Source organism: Doryrhamphus excisus, chromosome 23 (genome assembly GCF_030265055.1).
Source record: "Doryrhamphus excisus isolate RoL2022-K1 chromosome 23, RoL_Dexc_1.0, whole genome shotgun sequence".
NCBI lineage: Eukaryota > Metazoa > Chordata > Actinopteri > Syngnathiformes > Syngnathidae > Doryrhamphus > Doryrhamphus excisus.
In genome coordinates, this window is record NC_080488.1 from 2396794 (window position 1) to 2421047 (window position 24254).

General features: G+C 39.6%; 1 protein-coding gene across 1 annotated transcript in view; it reads right to left on the reverse strand.

The window, feature by feature from the left end:
- LOC131110655 (putative methyltransferase NSUN7) overlaps positions 1 to 24254 on the reverse strand; it is a 29861-nt gene that overhangs the window by 2446 nt on the left and 3161 nt on the right. Inside the window, exons 3-13 of the mRNA XM_058063942.1 lie at positions 17564 to 17622; positions 10017 to 10144; positions 8905 to 9057; positions 8316 to 8499; positions 7163 to 7391; positions 6956 to 7099; positions 6782 to 6883; positions 3205 to 3340; positions 1770 to 1890; positions 1475 to 1651; positions 20 to 112 (exon numbers count right to left, since the gene is read on the reverse strand). Of these exons, the coding sequence (XP_057919925.1) occupies positions 20 to 112; positions 1475 to 1651; positions 1770 to 1890; positions 3205 to 3340; positions 6782 to 6883; positions 6956 to 7099; positions 7163 to 7391; positions 8316 to 8499; positions 8905 to 9057; positions 10017 to 10144; positions 17564 to 17622 (1526 nt within the window). The remainder of the gene's footprint in view (positions 1 to 19; positions 113 to 1474; positions 1652 to 1769; positions 1891 to 3204; positions 3341 to 6781; positions 6884 to 6955; positions 7100 to 7162; positions 7392 to 8315; positions 8500 to 8904; positions 9058 to 10016; positions 10145 to 17563; positions 17623 to 24254) is intronic.

The window sequence follows — 24254 nt, forward strand, 5'->3', positions numbered from 1 at the left end:
ACACTCTCCCTCGTCTTACTTTCTTCTCCCTCCGTAAATTTCCCTTCCTTTCCGTCAACTCCCAACGCTGCAAATCTTCCATTTCCTTTGGCGCAGCCAGAACTCGCCCCTCCTTGGAAGCACCACACCCCCAAATTATGAACAAATACTCGGAAAAAGATGTCTGTGTCACCACTTTGCTCGTCATTCCGAGGAAATTATCAGCGTCTTTAAAGCTCCTGGATCGTAAAGAAATTGAACCCTCAACTCTCTGACCGTCGACGTACGGCAGACAGCAGTCAAACACTTCGATAATTGCTACTTTTATGGCGCCGCAATAACTTTTGATTAGCTGACTTTATTGCAGGTTGGAAAAGATGGCCGACGTGAAAAGAAAGAAGTCTTGGTTTCATTAGCTTTTCATTCCTATCTGTGGAGGAATAAAAAACACGATGGACGGCTCGGCTCGGTTAGGAGACCAGGGTTCAATTCCACCCTCAGGCATCTCTGTGTGGAGTTTGCATGTTCTCCCCGTGCATGCGTGGGTTTTCTCCGGTTTCCTCCCACATTCCAAAAACATGCTAGGTTAATTAGCGACTCCAAATTGTCCATAGGTATGAATGTGAGTGTGAATGGTTGTTTGTCTATATGTGCCCTGTGATTGGCTGGCCACCAGTCCAGGGTGTACCCCGCCTCTCGCCCAAAGACAGCTGGGATAGGCTCCAGCACCCCCTGCGACCCTTGTGAGGATAAGTGGTAGAAAATGAATGAATGAATGAGTTCTCCTCATATTTTGTGTGGAAGTGGTAACTTTTTTTGCTTCTTATTTTGTCTTTCCCCACCCTCGGCCATCTCTGTGTGGAGTTTGCATGTTCTCCCTGTGCATGCGTGGGTTTTCTCCGGGTACTCCGGTTTCCTCCCACATTCCAAAAACATGCTAGGTTAATTAGCAAATTAACCATAATATAAGTGTGAATGGTTGTTTGTCTATATGTGCCCTGTGATTGGCTGGCCACCAGTCCAGGGTGTACCCCGCCTCTCGCCTAAAGACAGCTGGAATAGGCTCCAGCACGACCCTGGTGAGGATAAGGGGTAGAAAATGAATGAATGAATGAGTTCTCCTCTTATTATGTGTGGAAGTGGTAACTTTTTGGCTTCTCATTTTGTCTTTCCCCACCCTCGGCCATCTTTGTGTGGAGTTTGCATGTTCTCCCCGTGCATGCGTGGGTTTTCTCCGGGTACTCCGGTTTCCTCCCACATTCCAAAAACATGCTAGGTTAATTAGCGACTCCAAATTGCCCATAGGTATGAATGTGAGTGTGAATGGTTGTTTGTCTATATATGCCCGGTGCTAATTGAAATAAGTTTTTCTCGTTAATGTCTCCTTCAAAGTATGAAATCAAAGACAAACTCCAAACTCCCACTTCTTCTTCTTCTTCTCATTAGCTCCTCTCATCCTCAGCTACTTCCTGCTTCATAAAACAACTAAGCCAACGTCCTCCTCCAGACTTTCATCCACTTTATTCTCCTGGAAGCTCCCACCTCCATCGCTCTTACTCCTGCTCTCTGATTGACCCCGGACGACGGTGCTAACCATCTCATTTCCTGTCGCCTCGTGGCCTCTTCCTTCTGTTTGCCCAAGTGCCTGACTGTCACACTTTTGTTCCCCGCCCTTGATTGTGAGGGGATGGAAAAGCATTTGACCTCCTCGCCACACATGTTTATTATACGCAGTATTCCACAAGCTTAAATCTCACTTTGAAATGGAGTTAAAATGTGTCGGTGCTCACCTCTCTGATGAGAAGAGCCAGGAAGCAGCCATTACTCTGCTCAGAGGGTTCCAGTCTGAAGAAGGAGTCGTTTATTTCTGGATCCTCTGCATGCTCAGGAGAATTAGAGTCTGGGTTTCGTCTGCATGAAACAGGCACAGATATACGCAGGGCAGGAGATGTTATAACAAATATTTATGATGGACATCTACAGTGTAGAAGCCACGACATTTATTTCAACTTTGAACCCTGCGGCCTCCACAGTGGTGCGCGCTGCTAATAACAGGGATTTCTGATTAGCAATTGAAAAATGCTCCTCCAGTTAAAAAATTTTAAAAAATAATAAAAAAAATTAAAAAAATAAAAAATAACAAATTTAAAAAAAATTTAAAAAATTTAAAAAATTTAAAAAATAATAATAACTATATTAAGAAAGCAGGAAGTGAACAAATGTAACAGTTACTGATTGTAAATGCTGTATGGTATCATGTACCCAGAAAAAATTATTACGTTTGATTCATGTTCATGTTAAAGGTTAAATAACTGTTAATGGTTATCCTCCCTATCCGTGTGGAAGTGGTAAGTTTTTGGCTATTTAAGTTGAAAGAAAATAACTTGAAGGCTACCGTTTAGGTCGCTAGCTCTCTAGTTTGCGAGTTAGCATGCGTCTCAAGACCGTGCAGTTGCGCAATATGTTGTAAATAAAAAGAGTATAAATGTGACTATAGTCGTGTTTTGTCATGTCTACAGGGCTCTAATAATGCTTTGTTCATTTTAATCTGAAAAAAGTAAGATATTTGAGAACAGTTTTATCAGAGCTTTTCTTGTAGAAAATTGGAACCAAAGCAAAGTTTTTTAAATTTTTTAGTATTTAATAAATGCGTTTTTTGGGGGGGGGGTTTAAAACCTGATGCGGCCCAGTCTCACCCAGACCCTAGCTCCAGTGGCCCCCAAGTAAATTGAGTTTGAGACCCCTGCTTTAGATGCTTTGCACTCTGCAAAATAGCGTCTCTGTCCTTCCAGTCTTGGTCGGACATCGCCAGGAAAATGCCACTAAAAGCAGAAATTCTGCCCGTGTCTCCAAAGTCGGTTGAATCTATCGCAATAACAAGGCTTGTGTTTTATTCATCCCGGCCCGAGGCATCGCTACGCTGTGGACAGTTGACTGCACCAGGAAGTCAGCTCACAGCAAACTCAACATTTATGTCCTGACAACCCGAGTTAGGCGAGTGAAACATATACGGTATCTGTTGTATAAAAAGTATAAAAAGTCAAAGTCCATCTGACTGGAAATCTTTCCTCAAAAAGCGTAAAGTTGCACATTTCAGTTGATGTCGATGTTTTGACAGAATCGCACCTGAAGACGGAGGCCCTCGGCGGGCCGACAGACAGCAAAGCAAACACACTCTGAGAGAAAGAGACAGCAACACCCTACACGATGTGTTCGGGAACTGACCTCAGACTGGGAGTTTTTAGCTGCCATCCTGACTGCAAGGTCACCTTGGCTTCTTCCACCGCTTTGGTCACCAACTCCTCGTTTTCTTCTGGGTGCCAGGAACACGTCGAGTAAACCACCGCCGATACTTTAGGAACTGGACACAAACATTGGATTGGATGGATGACGGGATTGAGGGATGGATTCATTTGTTGGTGGAGTGATGGATGAATGGATGGATGCTTCAGGCATTGGAAGATGGATGGATCCAGATATTAGATAAATGGATGGATGGCCAGAGTTATTTTTGGATTGATTAATCAGTGGATGGATGGATGATCAGTTGGATGGATGATGTTTGGGTGGAATCAAATATGGATGGATGATGGTTGAGTGGGGGGGATTTTGAAGAGAAGATGTCGGAATTGGTGGTTGAGTGGATGGATGGTCAGGTGTCCATTGTTGAATGGATGGATGATGGAATGGTGCCAAAAGGATGAATGGACAGATGGTTGAATGGAGGTTGGTTGGACGGATGGTTGGATGGATGCATGAGTGTTGGATGGTAGGTTGAATGTAGGGAAAGCTGGGCCGAAGATTATGGTTGGATGGATGACAATGATTGGAAGATTGGATGGATGAATCATTGGTCGGATGGATGGATGGAGAGATGGATCGTTAGATGGATGGTTGATGCCAGAGGTTTGGTTAGATGGGCCGTTGGATGGATTGGATAGTGGATGGATGACGGTGGTTGGAAGGATTATGGTTGGGTGGGTGACAATGATTCGATGGATGAATCATTGGTTGGATGGATGGATGGAGAGATGGATGGCTAGATGGATGGTTGATGCCAGAGGTTTGGTTGGATGGGGCGTTGGATGGATTGGATAATGGATGTGGATGGCGGTGGTTGGAAGGATTATGGTTGGGCGGGTGACAATGATTGGAAGATTGGATGGATGAATCATTCGATGGATGGATGGATGGAGAGATGGATCGCTAGATGGATGGTTGATGCCAGAGGTTTGGTTGGATGGGGCGTTGGATGGATTGGATAATTGAGGAATGACGGTGGTTGGAAGGATTATGGTTGGGTGGGTAGATGACAATGATTGGAAGATTGGATGGATGAATCGTTGGTTGGATGGATGGAGAGATGGATCGCTAGATGGACGGTTGGGAGAATGGATGGATGAGGGATCCAAGGAGTTTGGTTGGATGGGGCATTGGATGGATTGGATAAATGATGAATGACGGTAGTTGGAAGCATTATGGTTGGGTGGATGACAATGATTGGAAGATTGGATGGATGAATCATTGGTTGGATGGATGGATGGAGAGATGGATCGCTAGATGGACGGTTGGGAGAATGGAGGGATGATGGGGATGCTGGAAGTTTGGTTGGATGGGGCGTTGGATGGATTGGATAATTGATGAATGACGGTGGTTGGAAGGATTATGGTTGGGTGGATGACAATGATTGGAAGATTGGATGGATGAATCATTTGATGGATGGATGGATGGAGAGATGGATCGCTAGATGGATGGTTGATGCCAGAGGTTTGGTTGGATGGGGCGTTGGATGGATTGGATAGTGGTTGGAAGGATTATGGTTGGGTTGACAATAATTGGATGGATGTAGAGATGGATCGCCAGATGGACGGTTGGCAGAATGACGGGATGGATGGTGGGATGCCAGATGAGTTACCGCATAGATGAACGTATGAGCGGTTGGATTGATTGACAGGTGTGTTTGCATTACTTTAAATAAATCAGTATAATAAAACCAAAACAGAAACAGAGCCTCTAGTATAAAAACAAGCTAATTTGATATCCAATTAGCGCGGATGCACGCCTTGTTTCTTCTTCATCGAGCCTCTTGTTTGAAGAAACTCATCATGATATTATTCATTCCTGTCGCCTCTTCAACAACAACAACAACAACAACATGGCTTTTTTTCTCTTTTTCATAAATGTGAGTGTTTTGATGAGTTTCCATGAGAACTTTGCTTTAATGAAGTGTTCTTAACTAGTAACTATTGACACAAACCCATTAGAAAGCTGAAAACAGGTGATTGAAACCTCTTACATTCAGTCTATGAGGCAACGCGGTGGATGTGTGGGCGTTCGAGAACACTCAAATGAGGCCATTGACTCAAATGGAGCGAGGCACTCAATACATACCGGGTGTTAATTAACATCCCCATTAGAAAAGTATCTACACTGGCAGAAATGCGGAGGTGCCGCAATCAATGGCCCTTCAAAATAAAAGAGTCCACCTGTGAGATGAATAACATGATGCATGATGCCTGCACTATCCAGTAAAACCCACCACAAGACAAGTTCTTGGGATTGATGGACGCAAGCAGGGATTGTCCCCTCCATGAACAAATGTAACTCACACCTCTAATTACGATGCTTAAATTGCTGACCATCATTAGCATTTCTAATTAGGGCCGAGACAATCTCCCAGGGACAGCATATGCTGGCGTCTATTAGTGAACAAGATTAGATAATCAGCCACTGTCACACACGTGAGGGAGGCTCTGCAATCAGCTCTATTGTCTTTGTATTGGATCGCTGTGTGTCAGTGTGATAATTCAACGTGCTTCTAAAAAACAGGGGGAACCTCACACACACTCCACCGGGGCCCCCAAGAAGCACCCAAAAACGGCATAAAATGGCAGTGTCTGAATTTGGTGATTTTTGACAAAAAACATAAGTATGTTGTTTTTTTCTGTTTTTTTCAACTTGCTTCTAATGCACTTTTCTGGTAAAAAAAAAAAACAGGGGAAACTTCACACACACTCAACAGGGGCCTGAGAAGCACCCAAAAATGGCATAAAATGCCAGTGTTTGAATTTGGTGATTTTTGACGAAAAATGTAAGTCGTTTTTGTATGTCGTTTTTTTCAGTTTTTTTTTCAACTTGCTTCTAATGCACTTTTCTGGTAAAAAAAAAAAAAAACAATGGAAAACTCACACACACTCAACAGGGGCCCCAGGAGCACCCAAAAATGGCATAAAATGCCAAAAATTTAGGACGTCAATTTTTGGAAAAAAAAAAACGTAAGGGGTTAGTTAGTATGTCGTTTTTTTCAGTTTTTTTCAGTTTTTTCAACTTGCTTCTAATGCACTTTTCGGGCCAAGAAAACAGGGAAAACCTCACACACACTCAACAGGGGCCCCAGGAGCACCCAAAAATGGCATAAAATGCCAAAATTTTGGGGCGTCAATTTTTGACAAAAAACGTAAGGGGTTAGTATGTCGTTTTTTTTCAGTTTTTTCAACTTGCTTCTAATGCACTTTTCTGCTCAAAAAAAGGGGGAAACCCCCCACACACTCAACAGGGGCCCCAGGAGCACCCATAAATGGCATAAAATGCCAAAATTTTAGGGCGTTAATTTTTTTTACAAAAAACGTAAGGGGTTAGTATGTCGTTTTTTTCATTTTTTTTCAGTTTTTTTCTATTGCACTTTTCTGCTAAAAAAAAACAGGGGAAACCTCACACACACTCAACAGGGGCCCCAGAAGCCCCCCAAAAACGGCATAAAATGCCCGTGTTTGATGCTTGCCAGATGCTTGAACAAACTGACACTTCAATGCATGATCCATATCTTTCCTCTGCTGCGCTATCAGAGCGTCCAGCTTGTTCTGCGCCACGGAGCCATGACACAAGTCCTGCAGGAGGTTGGTATCTAAACATAACAAATACACACAAAATTAGCATTTAGCATCATTTCATAGCAAGATGTACTTGTATTGCGTACCTCTGTTCTCTTGCAGCATGAATTCAAGAGGATTGCTGACTGCCGACAAGGAGCAGTCGGGCGTCAACAGGATGAGGCGTACTTTTGTGAGACGCTTGTCAGCACTGGCCAGAGACTGGAAGACCTCCGGGATCAGCTTGACATCTGAAGAACACACTAAGAGGTCCTTACGTTCTAGATGAACATGGATTCTTTGGTTTTGCTTACTCTTGCAGCCCGTGTTTGCGACGACTTGGAGAAGCTCCTCAATCTGAACGTCTGTAAGATGACTGACACAAGCCAGGACTTTGGACTTGTCGCTGGTTTTACGTTTCTCCTTAATGAGCGAGGCAGTGTGGGAGACAGTGAGGCCAGAGAAACGTCCCACCATGAGAACGTCCCCGTCGTCTGGTAGCAGCGAGATCACCGCGTTCGGGGTCAGGCAGCAAGACTTATCCTGGAGGAAAATACCAAATAAAAGGGAAGTCCTTTCTATCAGGCTCAATTCATCATATTGCAAAACCCTATTCTATGTCCTAGTACAGGGGTCTCATGCCACACTTTGGACACCCCTGTCCTAGTGGGTGCTATTTCTGCTTTTAAGGCTTAACCATAGGTACCTTCCTGTGGTGGCATCAGAAAATGCATCCAAAAGCCAAAGAAAGAGCACTTATGGTAATAGTAATGGTTTAATTTCATTTGAACATGCATCAGATTACAATTGAATGCATCACATAATCAGTTCACAGTTCCACATGTCCAAAAGGAGTAGGAAGAAGCAAAGCTTATTAAATCCTACCCCTCCATCTGGTACTTTTACAATCAGTAACTGTTACATTTGTTCACTTCCTGCTTTCCTAATATAGTTTAAGTTGTTTTTTTGTTTGTTTTTGTTCATTTTATTTTTTTATTTTTTTAATTGTTTAATTTCTTAATTTCTTAATGTTTAAAAAACAAAATTACTACTATTTTTATTTTTATTTATTTTTATTTATTTTTATTTATTTTTATTTATTTTTATTTATTTTTATTTATTTTTATTTATTTTTATTTATTTTTATTTATTTTTATTTGTACTCCGGTTTCCTCCCACATTCCAAAAACATGCTGTGTTAATTGGTAATGGTAATGGTAATGGTAATGGTTTAATTTCATTTGAACATGCATCAGATTGCAATTGAATGCATCACATAATCCGTTCACAGTTCCACATGTCCAAAAGGAGTAGGAAGAAGCAAAGCTTATTAAATCCTACCCCTCCATCTGGTACTTTTACAATCAGTAACTGTTACATTTGTTCACTTCCTGCTTTCCATAATACAGTTTAATGTTGTTGTTTTGTGTATGTGTGTGTGTGTGTGTGTTTGTGTGTATATTGAACCTGCAAGATGAGTTTGTGTTCATGAAGCATCTTAGTGGAATCCAAAGTCGCTTTCATCCAGGCAGGGAACACCAGAACATCATCACAGTGGGGATCCCGGCAGAAGGTCTGGCCTTCCAGCTGCTCCATCGAAGCCACCCGGGACACGCCTGCACCGTTCAGCACACTTTTGACCTCATCCGGGCTACAGAAGAAGAACAGTTGCACGAGGGACACAGATCATCTGAGACAATAGCGCATAGAAATGCAACGTGGCCTTTTAGAAGGACATTTTAAAAGCGTAATAACGCTGTGAAAAATATTAGAACAAACACACATTTTGGCACAGACTCCTGTTGTGACCTTTAACATCTCAGAGCTGGCTGAGGGGTGCGGCTGATTGAATCTGTCCTGGGTGGCGAGATTTACACCAAAGTGAATCAACCCTGTCCGGAAGACACCTTTATACACACGAGGAATTTAATTGGGTGTCAGATGGGCAGGAACCTCGGCCGTAAAACACAGGGAGCCCCCCCCCCCCCCCCCCCCCCAAAACTTCAAGTCTCATCTAGCAAAGTGTGTGTGTGTGTGTGTGTGTGTGTGTGCAGACCTGCTCCTCAGTGTGTTGATCCATGCATAAAGTAGCAGCCTGCTGGATCTCTTCTGCTTCACCTTCACACTCTCAGGCAGGATGGACTCAACGGAGGAGACCTCGTGTTTGATCCTGTATCGAGCCAGAGACGCTTCCAGCTTTGTTTTGCACCTGAACACATCATACATTCACAAAAGGGAAAATATGAGGAGCAGGATCTATTATTCCCGAGTCCAAATGTGCAAGGATCCTCTGGGAATCGCTTTGTTTTTTTTGTATTATTATTCATAAATATTCCTATTGTAATTATTCCTGCCTTTTTAGGCGGTTAACATAGTGGAAACCTTTTGCTGAGTGTCTGAACAACAGTGGAATTAAGGTCTTGATCTGACAAATCTGAAGTAACTTTGATCAAATGTAGAATTACTACAGCTTATGCTCGGACATGCAAAAAAATTCACACCTAGCACTCACTAAAGCTGGGAACACCAAGGTAGGTTGGATTGCAAGGTTTATATTGCAGGGGTCTCAAAAAACTCAATTTACCTGGGGGGGCACTGGAGCTAGGGTCTGGGCAAGGCTGGTTCCGCATCAGGTTTTCCAAAAAAAAAAAAAAAACGTTCTCAAATATCTTAATTTTTATTTTTCTGCACAAAATAAGATAAAAAATAAAGAAAAAAATCAAGAATAAAGAAAATCAATCAGTAATAAATAAATATATAATAATAAAAAAACGGCAAATAATAAAAACTTAAGAAACCACATATAGTTGGTGGGTAGACAAATTATTTTTTTCACATTAAAACGAACAAAGCATTATTAGAGCCCTGTAGACATGACAAAACACGACATAGTCACATTTATACTCTTTTTATTTACAACATATTGCGCAACTGCAGGGTCTTGAGACACATGCTAACTCGCAAACTAGAGAGCTAGCGACCTAAACGGTAGCCTTCAAGTTATTTCCTTTCAACTTCAATAGCCAAAAACTTACCACTTCCACACGGATAGGGAGGATAACTATTAACAGTTATTTAACCTTTAACATGAACATTAATCAAACGTAATACATTTTTCTGGGTACATGATACCATACGGGCCGCACTAACGTCTAATGGTGTACCTACCTGAGGAGATAGTGTTCCACATCTCTGACTTCCTGTATAGACATCTCCGTGCCGTGACTCTGTGGGAGGAACTTCCTGTCCTGGAAGTCATAGAGCATGACAGCAAAAAGGCTCATCTGATCGTCTGGCTGCAGGACAAAAACAGCACAGGCTGTTATTTTGGTGACTTTAAAAAGAGGGGGGGGGGGGTGAATAAAGCATGAGTGTGCCTACTCTAGAGAGTTCTACCCCCCCATAAGAGACACAATATGATATTGTTACACGCTGGAAGCTCCAACCACCAAACTTGGCGCCATAACAATAAATTATGTGTGTGCCTTTCCCAAGACAAATGAGCACAATTGGCCAGATGGTCCTACTGTAATTATGGGCCAAAATGTTATTTCACTAAACCAATACTCAAACTACGCCTGAATACAACATTTAACTTTTTTATGGTAATGTAATGGTTTAATTTCATTTGAACATGCATCAGATTACAATTGAATGCATCACATAAACAGTTCACAGTTCCACATGTCCAAAAGGAGTAGGAAGAAGCAAAGCTTATTAAATCCTACCCTTCCATCTGGTACTTTTACAATCAGTAACTGTTACATTTGTTCACTTCCTGCTTTTCTAATATAATTTTAAATTAATTTTAATTTTAATGATAAAATAAGAAGCCAAAAAGTTACCACTTCCACACAAAATAGGAGGAGAACTCATTCATTCATTCATTTTCTACCGCTTTTTCCTCACGAGGGTCACAGGGGTGCTGTCTTTGGGCAAACAACCATTCACACTCACATTCATACCAATTGACAATTTGGAGTTGCTAATTAACCTAGCATGTTTTTGGAATGTGGGAGGAAACCGGAGTACCCGGAGAAAACCCACGCATGCACGGGGAGAACATGCAAACTCCACACAGAGATGGCCGAGGGTGGGGAAAGACAAAATAAGAAGCCAAAAAGTTACCACTTCCACACAAAATAGGAGGAGAACTCATTCTTTCTTTCATTTTCTACCGCTTATCCTCACGAGGGTCGCGGGGGTGGAATTGAACCCTCGTCTCCTAGCCCCTAGTCTTTTAAAATTTTAATTTTAATTTTAATTTTAATTTTAATTTTAATTTTAATTTTAATTTTAATTTTAATTTTAATTTTAATTTTAATTTTAATTTTAATTTTAATTTTAATTTTAATTTTAATTTTAATTTTAATTTTAATTTTAATTTTAATTTTAATTTTAATTTTTTCCAGCGACATCACAATGGAACGTCGATAAAAATACTTTTACTTCAAGAGCCATTTTGGCTTTTACTGAGTTTAAATCTTTAAAGCTGTGGGAAAATTCCCCATCTTGAGGTTGCTGGACAACAGAGTGAAAGTGAAAGTGTCGGCCGTGTGGAGTCGCCTCAGCAACAAGCAAAAACAAGACCGGGGTCTTTTTTACTCATTTGAGCTCCATTTCAAAACTTAAAACTTTATATTCATATATGTAATAATGGCATATTATATCATACTAAGCAAACTATTGATTTGTATAGCTATATATTAAATATATATTATAGCATTTAAAGGAAAGGTTAAGTGTTTTCAGGGAGTTCAAGGACGTAAAACGGAGCCGGGTATGAGATTAATGTTTCATGTGGTTCATTTCACACCGAGTGCGGTCCAGCGTCGTCCCTTGATTCCACGCCGTCCTTCAGGCTCCTTCAATTCTCCGCTTTAGGATTTAGGGTTCATTTTCTCCCTCCATTGTGATCAAGCCCGCCGGAGGCTCTTTTTCACGAGCCAAAATCTATCTATTTGGCCTTTTATTCTCCTTTATTTCCCTCCATACCCTGATGGACGCCACTTTTTAGCCGCCAAGTCTGCTTCTCGTTTCCCGTCCTCTCTCCATCAAGGTTGAACTTTATAGACGGCGGCGGTGTAAAAGAAGCTGGGAGGGTCTTATTGTGTCTGAGCTTTACTGTCTGGCTTGAAGGATGCAGAGTAACGATCTGGACTACAATACGTAGGAAGAACCGTTCATGGCATCCAGGCTAGTATTTCACAAGGTGTGGGTATGTGGGTGTGGGCTTTTTATTCATGGAATGACGCAAAAGCAAATAGCAAAGGTGTTTAATGCGTTTGGTTCTCTAAAGGAGAACTCTAAGGGACAAGTGTGTGAGGTTTCCCCTGTTTTTTTTTTTTCACTAGAAAAGTGCATTAGAAGCAAGTTGAAAAAAAATGAAAAAAACGACGTACTAACCCCTTACGTTTTTTGTCAAAAATCACCAAATTCAAACACTGGCACAGGGAAAACCTCACATACACTCAACAGAGGCCCCAGGAGCACCCAAAAATGGCAAAAATGCCAAAATTTTAGGGCGTCAATTTTTGAAAAAAAACGTAAGGGGTTAGTATGTCGTTTTTTTCAGTTTTTCCAGTTTTTTCAACTTGCTTCGAATGCACTTTTCGGGTAAAAAAAACAGAGAAAACCTCACACACACTCAACAGGGGCCCCACGAGCACCCAAAAATGGCATAAAATGCCAAAATGTTAGGCCGTCAATTTTTGAAAAAAACGTAAGGGGTTAGTATGTCGTTTTTTTCAGTTTTTTCAACTTGCTTCTAATGCATTTTTCTGCTCAATCAAAGGGGGAAACCTCACACACACTCAACAGGGGCCCCAGGAGCACCCAAAAATGGCATAAAATGTCAAAATTTTAGGGCGTCAATTTTTGAAAAAAAACGTAAGGGGTTAGTATGTCGTTTTTTCCGTTTTTTTCAGTTTTTTCAATTTGCTTCTAATGCACTTTTCAGGTCAAAAAAACATGGAAAACCTCACAAACACCCAACAGGGGCCCCACGAGCACCCAAAAATGGCATAAAATGCCAAAATTTTAGGGCGTCAATTTTTGAAAAAAAACGTAAGGGGTTAGTATGTCGTTTTTTTCAGTTTTTTCAACTTGCTTCTAATGCACTTTTCTGCTCGAAAAAAGGGGGGAAACCCCACACACACTCAACAGGGGCCCAAGGAGCACCCAAAAATGGCATAAAATGCCAGAATTTTAAGACGTCAATTTTTGAAAAAAAATGTAAGGGGTTAGTATGTCGTTTTTTTTTCATTTTTTTTCAGTTTTTTCAACTTGCTTCTAATGCACTTTTCTGCTCGAAAAAAGGGGGGAAACCCCACACACACTCAACAGGGGCCCAAGGAGCACCCAAAAATGGCATAAAATGCCAGAATTTTAAGACGTCAATTTTTGAAAAAAAACGTAAGGGTATGTCGTTTTTTTTCATTTTTTTTCAGTTTTTTCAACTTGCTTCTAATGCACTTTTCAGGTCAAAAAACAAGGAAAACCTCACAAACACCCAACAGGGACACCAGGAGCACCCAAAAATGGCATAAAATGCCAAAATTTTAGGCCGTCAATTTTTGAAAAAAAACGTAAGGGGTTAGTATGTCGTTTTTTTCAGTTTTTTCAACTTGCTTCTAATGCACTTTTCTGCTCAAAAAAAGAGGGAAACCCCACACACAGTCAATAGGGGCCCCAGGAGCACCCAAAAATGGCATAAAATGCCAAAATTTTAGGGCGTCAATTTTTGAAAAAAAAAACGTAAGGGGTTAGTATGTCGTTTTTTTTTTTCATTTTTTTTCATTTTTTTCAACTTGCTGCTAATGCACTTTTCGGGTCAAAAAAACAGGGAACACCTCACAAACACCGGACAGGGACACCAGGAGCACCCAAAAATGGCATAAAATGCCAAAATTTTAGGCCGTCAATTTTTGAAAAAAAACGTAAGGGGTTAGTATGTCGTTTTTTTCATTTTTTTCAACTTGCTTCTAATGCACTTTTCTGCTCAAAAAAAGAGGGAAACCCCACACACATTCAATAGGGGCCCCAGGAGCCCCCAAAAATGGCATAAAATGCCTATGGACAATTTGGAGTTGCTAATTAACCTAGCATGTTTTTGGAATGTGGGAGGAAACCGGAGCACCCAGAAAAAAACCTATGCATGCACGGGTAGAACATGCAAACCACACAGAGATGCCCGAGGGTGGAATTGAACCATGCTCTCCTAGCTGCGAGGTCTGCGCACTAACCACTAGACCACCGTGCCACCCCACAACTGATAGTATTTTATTTTTATGTAATGATTTCTGGTGAATTCAATGTCCAAGATAACAACCTCATCTGCAGCCCCCTAAACATCTGCATATGTGTTACTACCATGCAGGCTTTGGAAGCACAAGAAGCCCATCTTCCTTCTCAAGGAACATTTATGGCAAGTCTTAAAACTAACATAATGGCAGTGTCCTACAGGGCATACACGACGTCTTTGTTTAAACAGTAACATCTGCATGTTCATGTCTGTGCTGGGACTTTAAAACACCTTGAATTCTTTTCAGACAGGGATCGATGGTCATTGATGAGAGAAGTGGACATAAAAGACATACAGAGTGGATGTGAGGAGCGCGGCCATGCAATTCATCAATTTCACTGTTACTGATTAGAGGCTGGAGATGAGAACAAAGAGTGTGTGCAATGTGAGCAGCAGGGCATGAATATTAGAGAGTACAGTGCAAAGCTTTGCTGAAATAAAGGATGCTATATAAAGGACATAAGGGACAAGTGTGTGAGGTTTCCCCTGTTTTTTTTTTTCCACCAGAAAAGTGCATTAGAAGCAAGTTGAAAAAAAATGAAAAAAAACGACATACTAACCCCTTACGTTTTTTGTCAAAAATCACCAAATTCAAACACTGGCACAGGGAAAACCTCACATACACTCAACAGAGGCCCCAGGAGAACCCAAAGATGGCATAAAATGCCAAAATTTTAGGGCGTCAATTTAAAAAAAAAAACGTAAGGGGTTAGTATGTCGTTTTTTTAATTTTTTTCAACTTTCTTCTAATGCATTTTTATGGTGAAAAAACAGGGGAAACCTCACACACACTCAACAGGGGCCCCACGAGCACCCAAAAATGGCATAAAATGCCAAAATTTTAGGGCGTCAATTTTTGAAAAAAAAACATAAGGGGTTAGTATGTCGGTTTTTTCATTTTTTTCAACTTGCTTCTAATGCATTTTTATGGTGAAAAAATAGGGGGAACCTCACACACACTCAACAGGGGCCCCAGGAGCACCCAAAAATGGCATAAAATGCCAAAATTGTAGGCCGTCAATTTTTGAAAAAAACGTAAGGGGTTAGTATGTCGTTTTTTTCAGTTTTTTCATTTTTTTCAACTTGCTTCTAATGCACTTTCCGGGTCAAAAAAATAGGGAAAACCTCACTCACACTCAACAGGGGCCCCAGGAGCACCCAAAAATGGCATAAAATGCCAAAATTTTAAGGCGTCAATTTTTGAAAAAAAACGTAAGGGGTTAGTATGTCGTTTTTTTCATTTTTTTCTAGTTTTTTCAACTTGCTTCTAATGCACTTTTCGGGTCAAAAAAAACAGGGAAAACCTCACACACACTCAACAGGGGCCCCAGGAGCACCCAAAAATGGCATAAAATGCCAAAATTTTAAGGCGTCAATTTTTGAAAAAAAACGTAAGGGGTTAGTATGTCGTTTTTTTCAGTTTTTTCAATTTTTTTCAACTTGCTTCTAATGCACTTTTCTGCTCAAAGTAAAGGACAAACCTCACAAACACTCAACAGGGGCCCCAGGAGCACCCAAAAATGGCATAAAATGCCAAAATTTTAGGGCGTCAATTTTTGAAAAAAAACGTAAGGGGTTAGTATGTCGTTTTTTTCATTTTTTTCAACTTGCTTCTAATGCATTTTTATGGTGAAAAAAATAGGGGAAACCTCACACACACTCAACAGGGGCTCCAGGAGCACCCAAAAATGGCATAAAATGCCAAAATTTTAAGGCGTCAATTTTTGAAAAAAAACGTAAGGGGTTAGTATGTCGTTTTTTTCAGTTTTTTCAATTTTTTTCAACTTGCTTCTAATGCACTTTTCTGCTCAAAGTAAAGGACAAACCTCACAAACACTCAACAGGGGCCCCAGGAGCACCCAAAAATGGCATAAAATGCCAAAATTTTAGGGCGTCAATTTTTGAAAAAAAACGTAAGGGGTTAGTATGTCGTTTTTTTCATTTTTTTCAACTTGCTTCTAATGCATTTTTATGGTGAAAAAAATAGGGGAAACCTCACACACACTCAACAGGGGCTCCAGGAGCACCCAAAAATGGCATAAAATGCCAAAATTTTAAGGTGTCAATTTTTGGAAAAAAAACGTAAGGGGTTAGTATGTCGTTTTTTTCAGTTTTTTCAATTTTTTTCAACTTGCTTCTAATGCACTTTTCTGCTCAAAATAAAGGACAAACCTCACAAACACTCAACAGGGGCCCCAGGAGCACCCAAAAATGGCATAAAATGCCAAAATTTTAGGGCGTCAATTTTTGAAAAAAAACGTAAGGGGTTAGTATGTCGTTTTTTTCATTTTTTTCCAACTTGCTTCTAATGCATTTTTATGGTGAAAAAAATAGGGGAAACCTCACACACACTCAACAGGGGCTCCAGGAGCACCCAAAAATGGCATAAAATGCCAAAATTTTAAGGCGTCAATTTTTGAAAAAAAACGTAAGGGGTTAGTATGTCGTTTTTTTCAGTTTTTTCAATTTTTTTCAACTTGCTTCTAATGCACTTTTCTGCTCAAAATAAAGGAGAAACCTCACACACACTCAACAGGGGCCCCAGGAGCACCCAAAAATGGCATAAAATGCCAAAATTTTAGGGCGTCAATTTTTGAAAAAAAACGTAAGGGGTTAGTATGTCGTTTTTTTCAGTTTTTTCAATTTTTTTCAACTTGCTTCTAATGCACTTTTCTGCTCAAAGTAAAGGACAAACCTCACAAACACTCAACAGGGGCCCCAGGAGCACCCAAAAATGGCATAAAATGCCAAAATTTTAGGGCGTCAATTTTTGAAAAAAAACCTAAGGGGTTAGTATGTCGTTTTTTTCATTTTTTTCAACTTGCTTCTAATGCATTTTTATGGTGAAAAAAATAGGGGAAACCTCACACACACTCAACAGGGGCTCCAGGAGCACCCAAAAATGGCATAAAATGCCAAAATTTTAAGGCGTCAATTTTTGGAAAAAAAACGTAAGGGGTTAGTATGTCGTTTTTTTCAGTTTTTTTCAACTTGCTTCTAATGCACTTTTCGGGTCAAAAAAACAGAGAAAACCTCACACACACTCAACAGGGGCCCCAGGAGCACCCAAAAATGGCATAAAATGTCAAAATTTTAGGGTGTCAATTTTTGAAAAAAAACGTAAGGGGTTAGTATGTCGTTTTTTTCATTTTTTTCAACTTGCTTCTAATGCATTTTTATGGTGAAAAAAACAGGGGAAACCTCACACACACTCAACAGGGGCCCCAGGAGCACCCAAAAATGGCATAAAATGCCAAAATTTTAAGGCGTCAATTTTTGAAAAAAAACGTAAGGGGTTAGTATGTCGTTTTTTTCAGTTTTTTCAACTTGCTTCTTGACCAACAGGAAGTGTAAAGTACAAACCCCAGATGTGGGTGTTGTGTAGATGTTGTCGCCATCACAGCTCACTTACTATTGGGTGAGAGAGGAACAAGCCACTGTCGGTTATGATGTCCTCCAGCAGTTCTTGATCTGTGCAAAAACAAAACAATACTTAGGAGCTTTTCCACTACTTGTCATCAGCGAGTAAGATCATAACTAATATTGCACTATAATTAATATAAACCCCTATCTTCGGAATTGTTATTTATTATTTATTATGTTGTAGAACGTCTCCATTGAAGATCAAAATGACATATCATATCATAAAAATACGTGTACAAAAACAAGACTGGCTTTTGAAGACATTTCCAAAGGCTCCTAATTCAATTTGAAAGGACAATTCAATCAGACCAAGGTTCATTTCCTGTGATTTAACGCTTAATTGGGGTTTAATTACAGTTCATCCATTCTTCATCTGCCTCTTTGATTGCATCTGCAATGAGTGAGTGTGAAAGATCACGTGCATTGTTAGCGCCACTGGCAGGAAGACATACTTGAAAGCACATTCATTAGTTAGTGTGGGGATTATTGGGGAACGTTTTTGGAACCCAAATGAACCACTAATGCTATGATAAGATAATAATAATGAGTCTTTCACACTGTAAAGTTGTTGTATATGATGTAAATTTTCTCATTGGCAACTCATACCGTCTGTCAAACATTTGCAGCATTTTCAGAAATGCATCGTTTCAAGCCGCTGTTCTGTGTGAGGTTTCCCATTTTTTTGACCAGAAAGTGCATTAAAAGCAAGTTGAAAAAAATGAAAAAAACGACATACTAACCCCTTACGTTTTTTTTTTTTCAAAAACTGACACCCGAAGATTTGGGCATTTTATGCCATTTTGGGGGTCTCCCGGGGCCCCTGTTGAGTGTGTGTGAGGTCTCTCCTTTATTTTGAGCAGAAAAGTGCATTAGAAGCAAGTTGAAAAAAAATGAAAAAAACGACATACTAACCCCTTACGTTTTTTGTCAAAAATTGACACCCTAAAATTTTGGCATTTTATGCCATTTTGGGGGCTCCTGGGGCCCCTGTTGAGTGTGTGTGAGGTTTCCCATGTTTTTTTGACCAGAAAAGCGCATTAATAGCAAGTTAAAGAAAAAATTTAAAAATGAAAAAAACGACATACTAACCCCTTACGTTTTTTGTCAAAAATTGACACCCTAAAATTTTGGCATTTTATGCCATTTTGGGGGGCTTCTGGGGCCCCTGTTGAGTGTGTGTGAGGTCGCTTCTTTATTTTGACCAGAAAAGTGCATTAGAAGCAAGTTGAAAAAAACTGAAAAAAACGACATACTAACCCCTTACGTTTTTTGTCAAAAATTGACACCCTAAAATTTTGGCATTTTATGCCATTTTGGGGGCTCCTGGGGCCCCTGTTGAGTGTGTGTGAGGTTTCCCATGTTTTTTTGACCAGAAAAGTGCATTAGAAGCAAGTTGAAAAAAATTTGAAAAACTGAAAAAAACGACATACTAACCCCTTACGTTTTTTTTCAAAAATTGACACCCGAAAATTTTGGCATTTTATGCCATTTTGGGGGGCTCCTGGGGCCCCTGTTGAGTGTGTTTCAGGTCTCTCCTTTATTTTGAGCAGAAAAGTGCATTAAAAGCAAGTTTAAAAAAATGAAAAAAACTGAAAAAAACGACATACTAACCCCTTACGTTTTTTTTTCAAAAATTGACACCCTAAAATTTTGGCATTTTATGCCATTTTGGGGGCTCCTGGGGCCCCTGTTGAGTGTGTGTGAGGTTTTCCATGTTTTTTTTTTTACCAGAAAAGTGCATTAAAAGCAAGTTTAAAAAAATGAAAAAAACTGAAAAAAACGACATACTAACCCCTTACGTTTTTTGTCAAAAATTGACACCCTAAAATTTTGGCATTTTATGCCATTTTGGGGGCTCCTGGGGCCCCTGTTGAGTGTGTGTGAGGTTTCCCATGTTTTTTTGACCAGAAAAGTGCATTAGAAGCAAGTTGAAAAAAATTTGAAAAACTGAAAAAAACGACATACTAACCCCTTACGTTTTTTGTCAAAAATTGACACCCTAAAATTTTGGCATTTTATGCCATTTTGGGGGGCTTCTGGGGCCCCTGTTGAGTGTGTGTGAGGTCGCTTCTTTATTTTGACCAGAAAAGTGCATTAGAAGCAAGTTGAAAAAAACTGAAAAAAACGACATACTAACCCCTTACGTTTTTTGTCAAAAATTGACACCCTAAAATTTTGGCATTTTATGCCATTTTGGGGGCTCCTGGGGCCCCTGTTGAGTGTGTGTGAGGTTTCCCATGTTTTTTTGACCAGAAAAGTGCATTAGAAGCAAGTTGAAAAAAATTTGAAAAACTGAAAAAAACGACATACTAACCCCTTACGTTTTTTTTCAAAAATTGACACCCGAAAATTTTGGCATTTTATGCCATTTTGGGGGGCTCCTGGGGCCCCTGTTGAGTGTGTTTCAGGTCTCTCCTTTATTTTGAGCAGAAAAGTGCATTAAAAGCAAGTTTAAAAAAATGAAAAAAACTGAAAAAAACGACATACTAACCCCTTACGTTTTTTTTTCAAAAATTGACACCCTAAAATTTTGGCATTTTATGCCATTTTGGGGGCTCCTGGGGCCCCTGTTGAGTGTGTGTGAGGTTTTCCATGTTTTTTTTTTTTACCAGAAAAGTGCATTAGAAGCAAGTTTAAAAAAATGAAAAAAACTGAAAAAAACGACATACTAACCCCTTACGTTTTTTTTCAAAAATTGACACCCGAAAATTTTGGCATTTTATGCCATTTTGGGGGGCTCCTGGGGCCCCTGTTGAGTGTGTGTGAGGTCTCTCCTTTATTTTGAGCAGAAAAGTGCATTAGAAGCAAGTTGAAAAAAAATGAAAAAAACGACATACTAACCCCTTACGTTTTTTGTCAAAAATTGACACCCTAAAATTTTGGCATTTTATGCCATTTTGGGGGCTCCTGGGGCCCCTGTTGAGTGTGTGTGAGGTTTCCCATGTTTTTTTGACCAGAAAAGCGCATTAATAGCAAGTTAAAGAAAAAATTTAAAAATGAAAAAAACGACATACTAACCCCTTACGTTTTTTGTCAAAAATTGACACCCTAAAATTTTGGCATTTTATGCCATTTTGGGGGGCTTCTGGGGCCCCTGTTGAGTGTGTGTGAGGTCGCTTCTTTATTTTGACCAGAAAAGTGCATTAGAAGCAAGTTGAAAAAAACTGAAAAAAACGACATACTAACCCCTTACGTTTTTTGTCAAAAATTGACACCCTAAAATTTTGGCATTTTATGCCATTTTGGGGGCTCCTGGGGCCCCTGTTGAGTGTGTGTGAGGTTTCCCATGTTTTTTTGACCAGAAAAGTGCATTAGAAGCAAGTTGAAAAAAATTTGAAAAACTGAAAAAAACGACATACTAACCCCTTACGTTTTTTTTCAAAAATTGACACCCGAAAATTTTGGCATTTTATGCCATTTTGGGGGGCTCCTGGGGCCCCTGTTGAGTGTGTTTCAGGTCTCTCCTTTATTTTGAGCAGAAAAGTGCATTAAAAGCAAGTTTAAAAAAATGAAAAAAACTGAAAAAAACGACATACTAACCCCTTACGTTTTTTTTTCAAAAATTGACACCCTAAAATTTTGGCATTTTATGCCATTTTGGGGGCTCCTGGGGCCCCTGTTGAGTGTGTGTGAGGTTTTCCATGTTTTTTTTTTTACCAGAAAAGTGCATTAAAAGCAAGTTTAAAAAAATGAAAAAAACTGAAAAAAACGACATACTAACCCCTTACGTTTTTTGTCAAAAATTGACACCCTAAAATTTTGGCATTTTATGCCATTTTGGGGGCTCCTGGGGCCCCTGTTGAGTGTGTGTGAGGTTTCCCATGTTTTTTTGACCAGAAAAGTGCATTAGAAGCAAGTTGAAAAAAATTTGAAAAACTGAAAAAAACGACATACTAACCCCTTACGTTTTTTTTCAAAAATTGACACCCGAAAATTTTGGCATTTTATGCCATTTTGGGGGGCTCCTGGGGCCCCTGTTGAGTGTGTTTCAGGTCTCTCCTTTATTTTGAGCAGAAAAGTGCATTAAAAGCAAGTTTAAAAAAATGAAAAAAACTGAAAAAAACGACATACTAACCCCTTACGTTTTTTTTTCAAAAATTGACACCCTAAAATTTTGGCATTTTATGCCATTTTGGGGGCTCCTGGGGCCCCTGTTGAGTGTGTGTGAGGTTTTCCATGTTTTTTTTTACCAGAAAAGTGCATTAAAAGCAAGTTTTAAAAAATGAAAAAAACTGAAAAAAACGACATACTAACCCCTTACGTTTTTTTTCAAAAATTGACACCCTAAAATTTTGGCATTTTATGCCATTTTGGGGGCTCCTGGGGCCCCTGTTGAGTGTGTGTGAGGTTTTCCATGTTTTTTTTTACCAGAAAAGTGCATTAGAAGCAAGTTGAAAAAATCTGAAGAAACTGAAAAAAACGACATACTAACCCCTTACGTTTTTTTCAAAAATTGACACCCGAAAATTTTGGCATTTTTTGCCATTTTGGGGGCTCCTGGGGCCCCTGTTGAGTGTGTGTGAGGTTTCCCATGTTTTTTTGACCAGAAAAGTGCATTAGAAGCAAGTTGAAAAAAATTTGAAAAACTGAAAAAAACGACATACTAACCCCTTACGTTTTTTTTCAAAAATTGACACCCTAAAATTTTGGCATTTTATGCCATTTTTGGGTGCTTCTGGGGCCCCTGTTGAGTGTGTTTCAGGTCTCTCCTTTATTTTGACCAGAAAAGTGCATTAAAAGCAAGTTTAAAAAACTGAAAAAAACGACATACTAACCCCTTACGTTTTTTGTCAAAAATTGACACCCTAAAATTTTGGTATTTTATGCCATCTTGGGGTGCTCCTGGGGCCCCTGTTGAGTGTGTGTGAGGTCTCTCCTTTATTTTGAGGAGAAAAGTGCATTAGAAACAAGTTTTAAAAAAACTGAAAAAAAACGACATACTAACCCCTTACGTTTTTTGTCAAAAATTGACACCCTAAAATTTTGGCATTTTATGCCACTTTGGGGGGCTCCTGGGGCCCCTGTTGAGTGTGTGTGAGGTTTCCCATGTTTTTTTGACCAGAAAAGTGCATTAGAAGCAAGTTGAAAAAAATGAAAAAACTGAAAAAAACGACATACTAACCCCTTACGTTTTTTTTCAAAAATTGACACCCGAAAATTTTGGCATTTTATGCCATTTTTGGGTGCTTCTGGGGCCCCTGTTGAGTGTGTGTGAGGTTTCCCCTGTTTTTTTTTCCAGAAAAGTGCATTAAAAGCAAGTTAAAATAAAATTTAAAAAATGAAAAAAACGACATACTAACCCCTTACGTTTTTGTCAAAAATTGACACCCTAAAATTTTGGCATTTTATGCCATTTTGGGGGGCTCCTGGGGCCCCTGTTGAGTGTGTGTGAGGTCTCTCCTTTATTTTGAGCAGAAAAGTGCATTAGAAGCAAGTTGAAAAAACTGAAAAAACGACATACTAACCCCTTACGTTTTTTGTCAAAAATTGACACCCTAAAATTTTGGCATTTTATGCCACTTTGGGGGGCTCCTGGGGCCCCTGTTGAGTGTGTGTGAGGTTTCCCATGTTTTTTTGACCAGAAAAGTGCATTAGAAGCAAGTTGAAAAAAATGAAAAAACTGAAAAAAACGACATACTAACCCCTTACGTTTTTTTTCAAAAATTGACACCTGAAAATTTGGGCATTTTATGCCATTTTTGGGTGCTTCTGGGGCCCCTGTTGAGTGTGTGTGAGGTTTCCTGTGATTTTTTGACCAGAAAAGGGCATTAAAAGCAAGTTGAAAGAATTTGAAAAAACTGAAAAAAACGACATACGTCCCTTACGTTTTTTTGTCAAAAATTGACACCCTAAAATTTTTGCATTTTATGCCATTTTGGGGGGCTCCTGGGGCCCCTGTTGAGTGTGTGTGAGGTCTGTCCTTTATTTTGAGCAGAAAAGTGCATTAGAAGCAAGTTGAAAAAACTGAAAAAAACGACATACTAACCCCTTACGTTTTTTGTCAAAAATTGACACCCTAAAATTTTGGCATTTTATGCCACTTTGGGGGGCTCCTGGGGCCCCTGTTGAGTGTGTGTGAGGTTTCCCATGTTTTTTTTTTGACCAGAAAAGTGCATTAAAAGCAAGTTGAAAAAAATGAAAAAACTGAAAAAAACGACATACTAACCCCTTACGTTTTTTGTCAAAATTGACACCCTAAAATTTTGGCATTTTATGCCATTTTTGGGTGCTCCTGGGGCCCCTGTTGAGTGTGTGTGAGGTCTCTCCTTTATTTTGAGCAGAAAAGTGCATTAGAAGCAAGTTGAAAAAATTTGAAAAAACTGAAAAAAACGACATACTAACAATTGACGCCCTAAAATTTTTGGCATTTTATGCCATTTTGGGGTGCTCCTGGGGCCCCTGTTGAGTGTGTGTGAGGTCTCTCCTTTATTTTGAGCAGAAAAGTGCATTAGAAGCAAGTTGAAAAAAACTGAAAAAACTGAAAAAAACCACATACTAACCCCTTACGTTTTTTGTCAAAAATTGACACCCTAAAATTTTGGCATTTTATGACATTTTTGGGTGCTTTTTGGATCCCCCGTGTGTGTGAGGTTTCTCATGTTTTTTTTTTACCTTAAAGTGCATTAGAAGCAAAAAAAAAAAAAAAAATGAAACTAAACACACACAGTGTATGGAGTAAA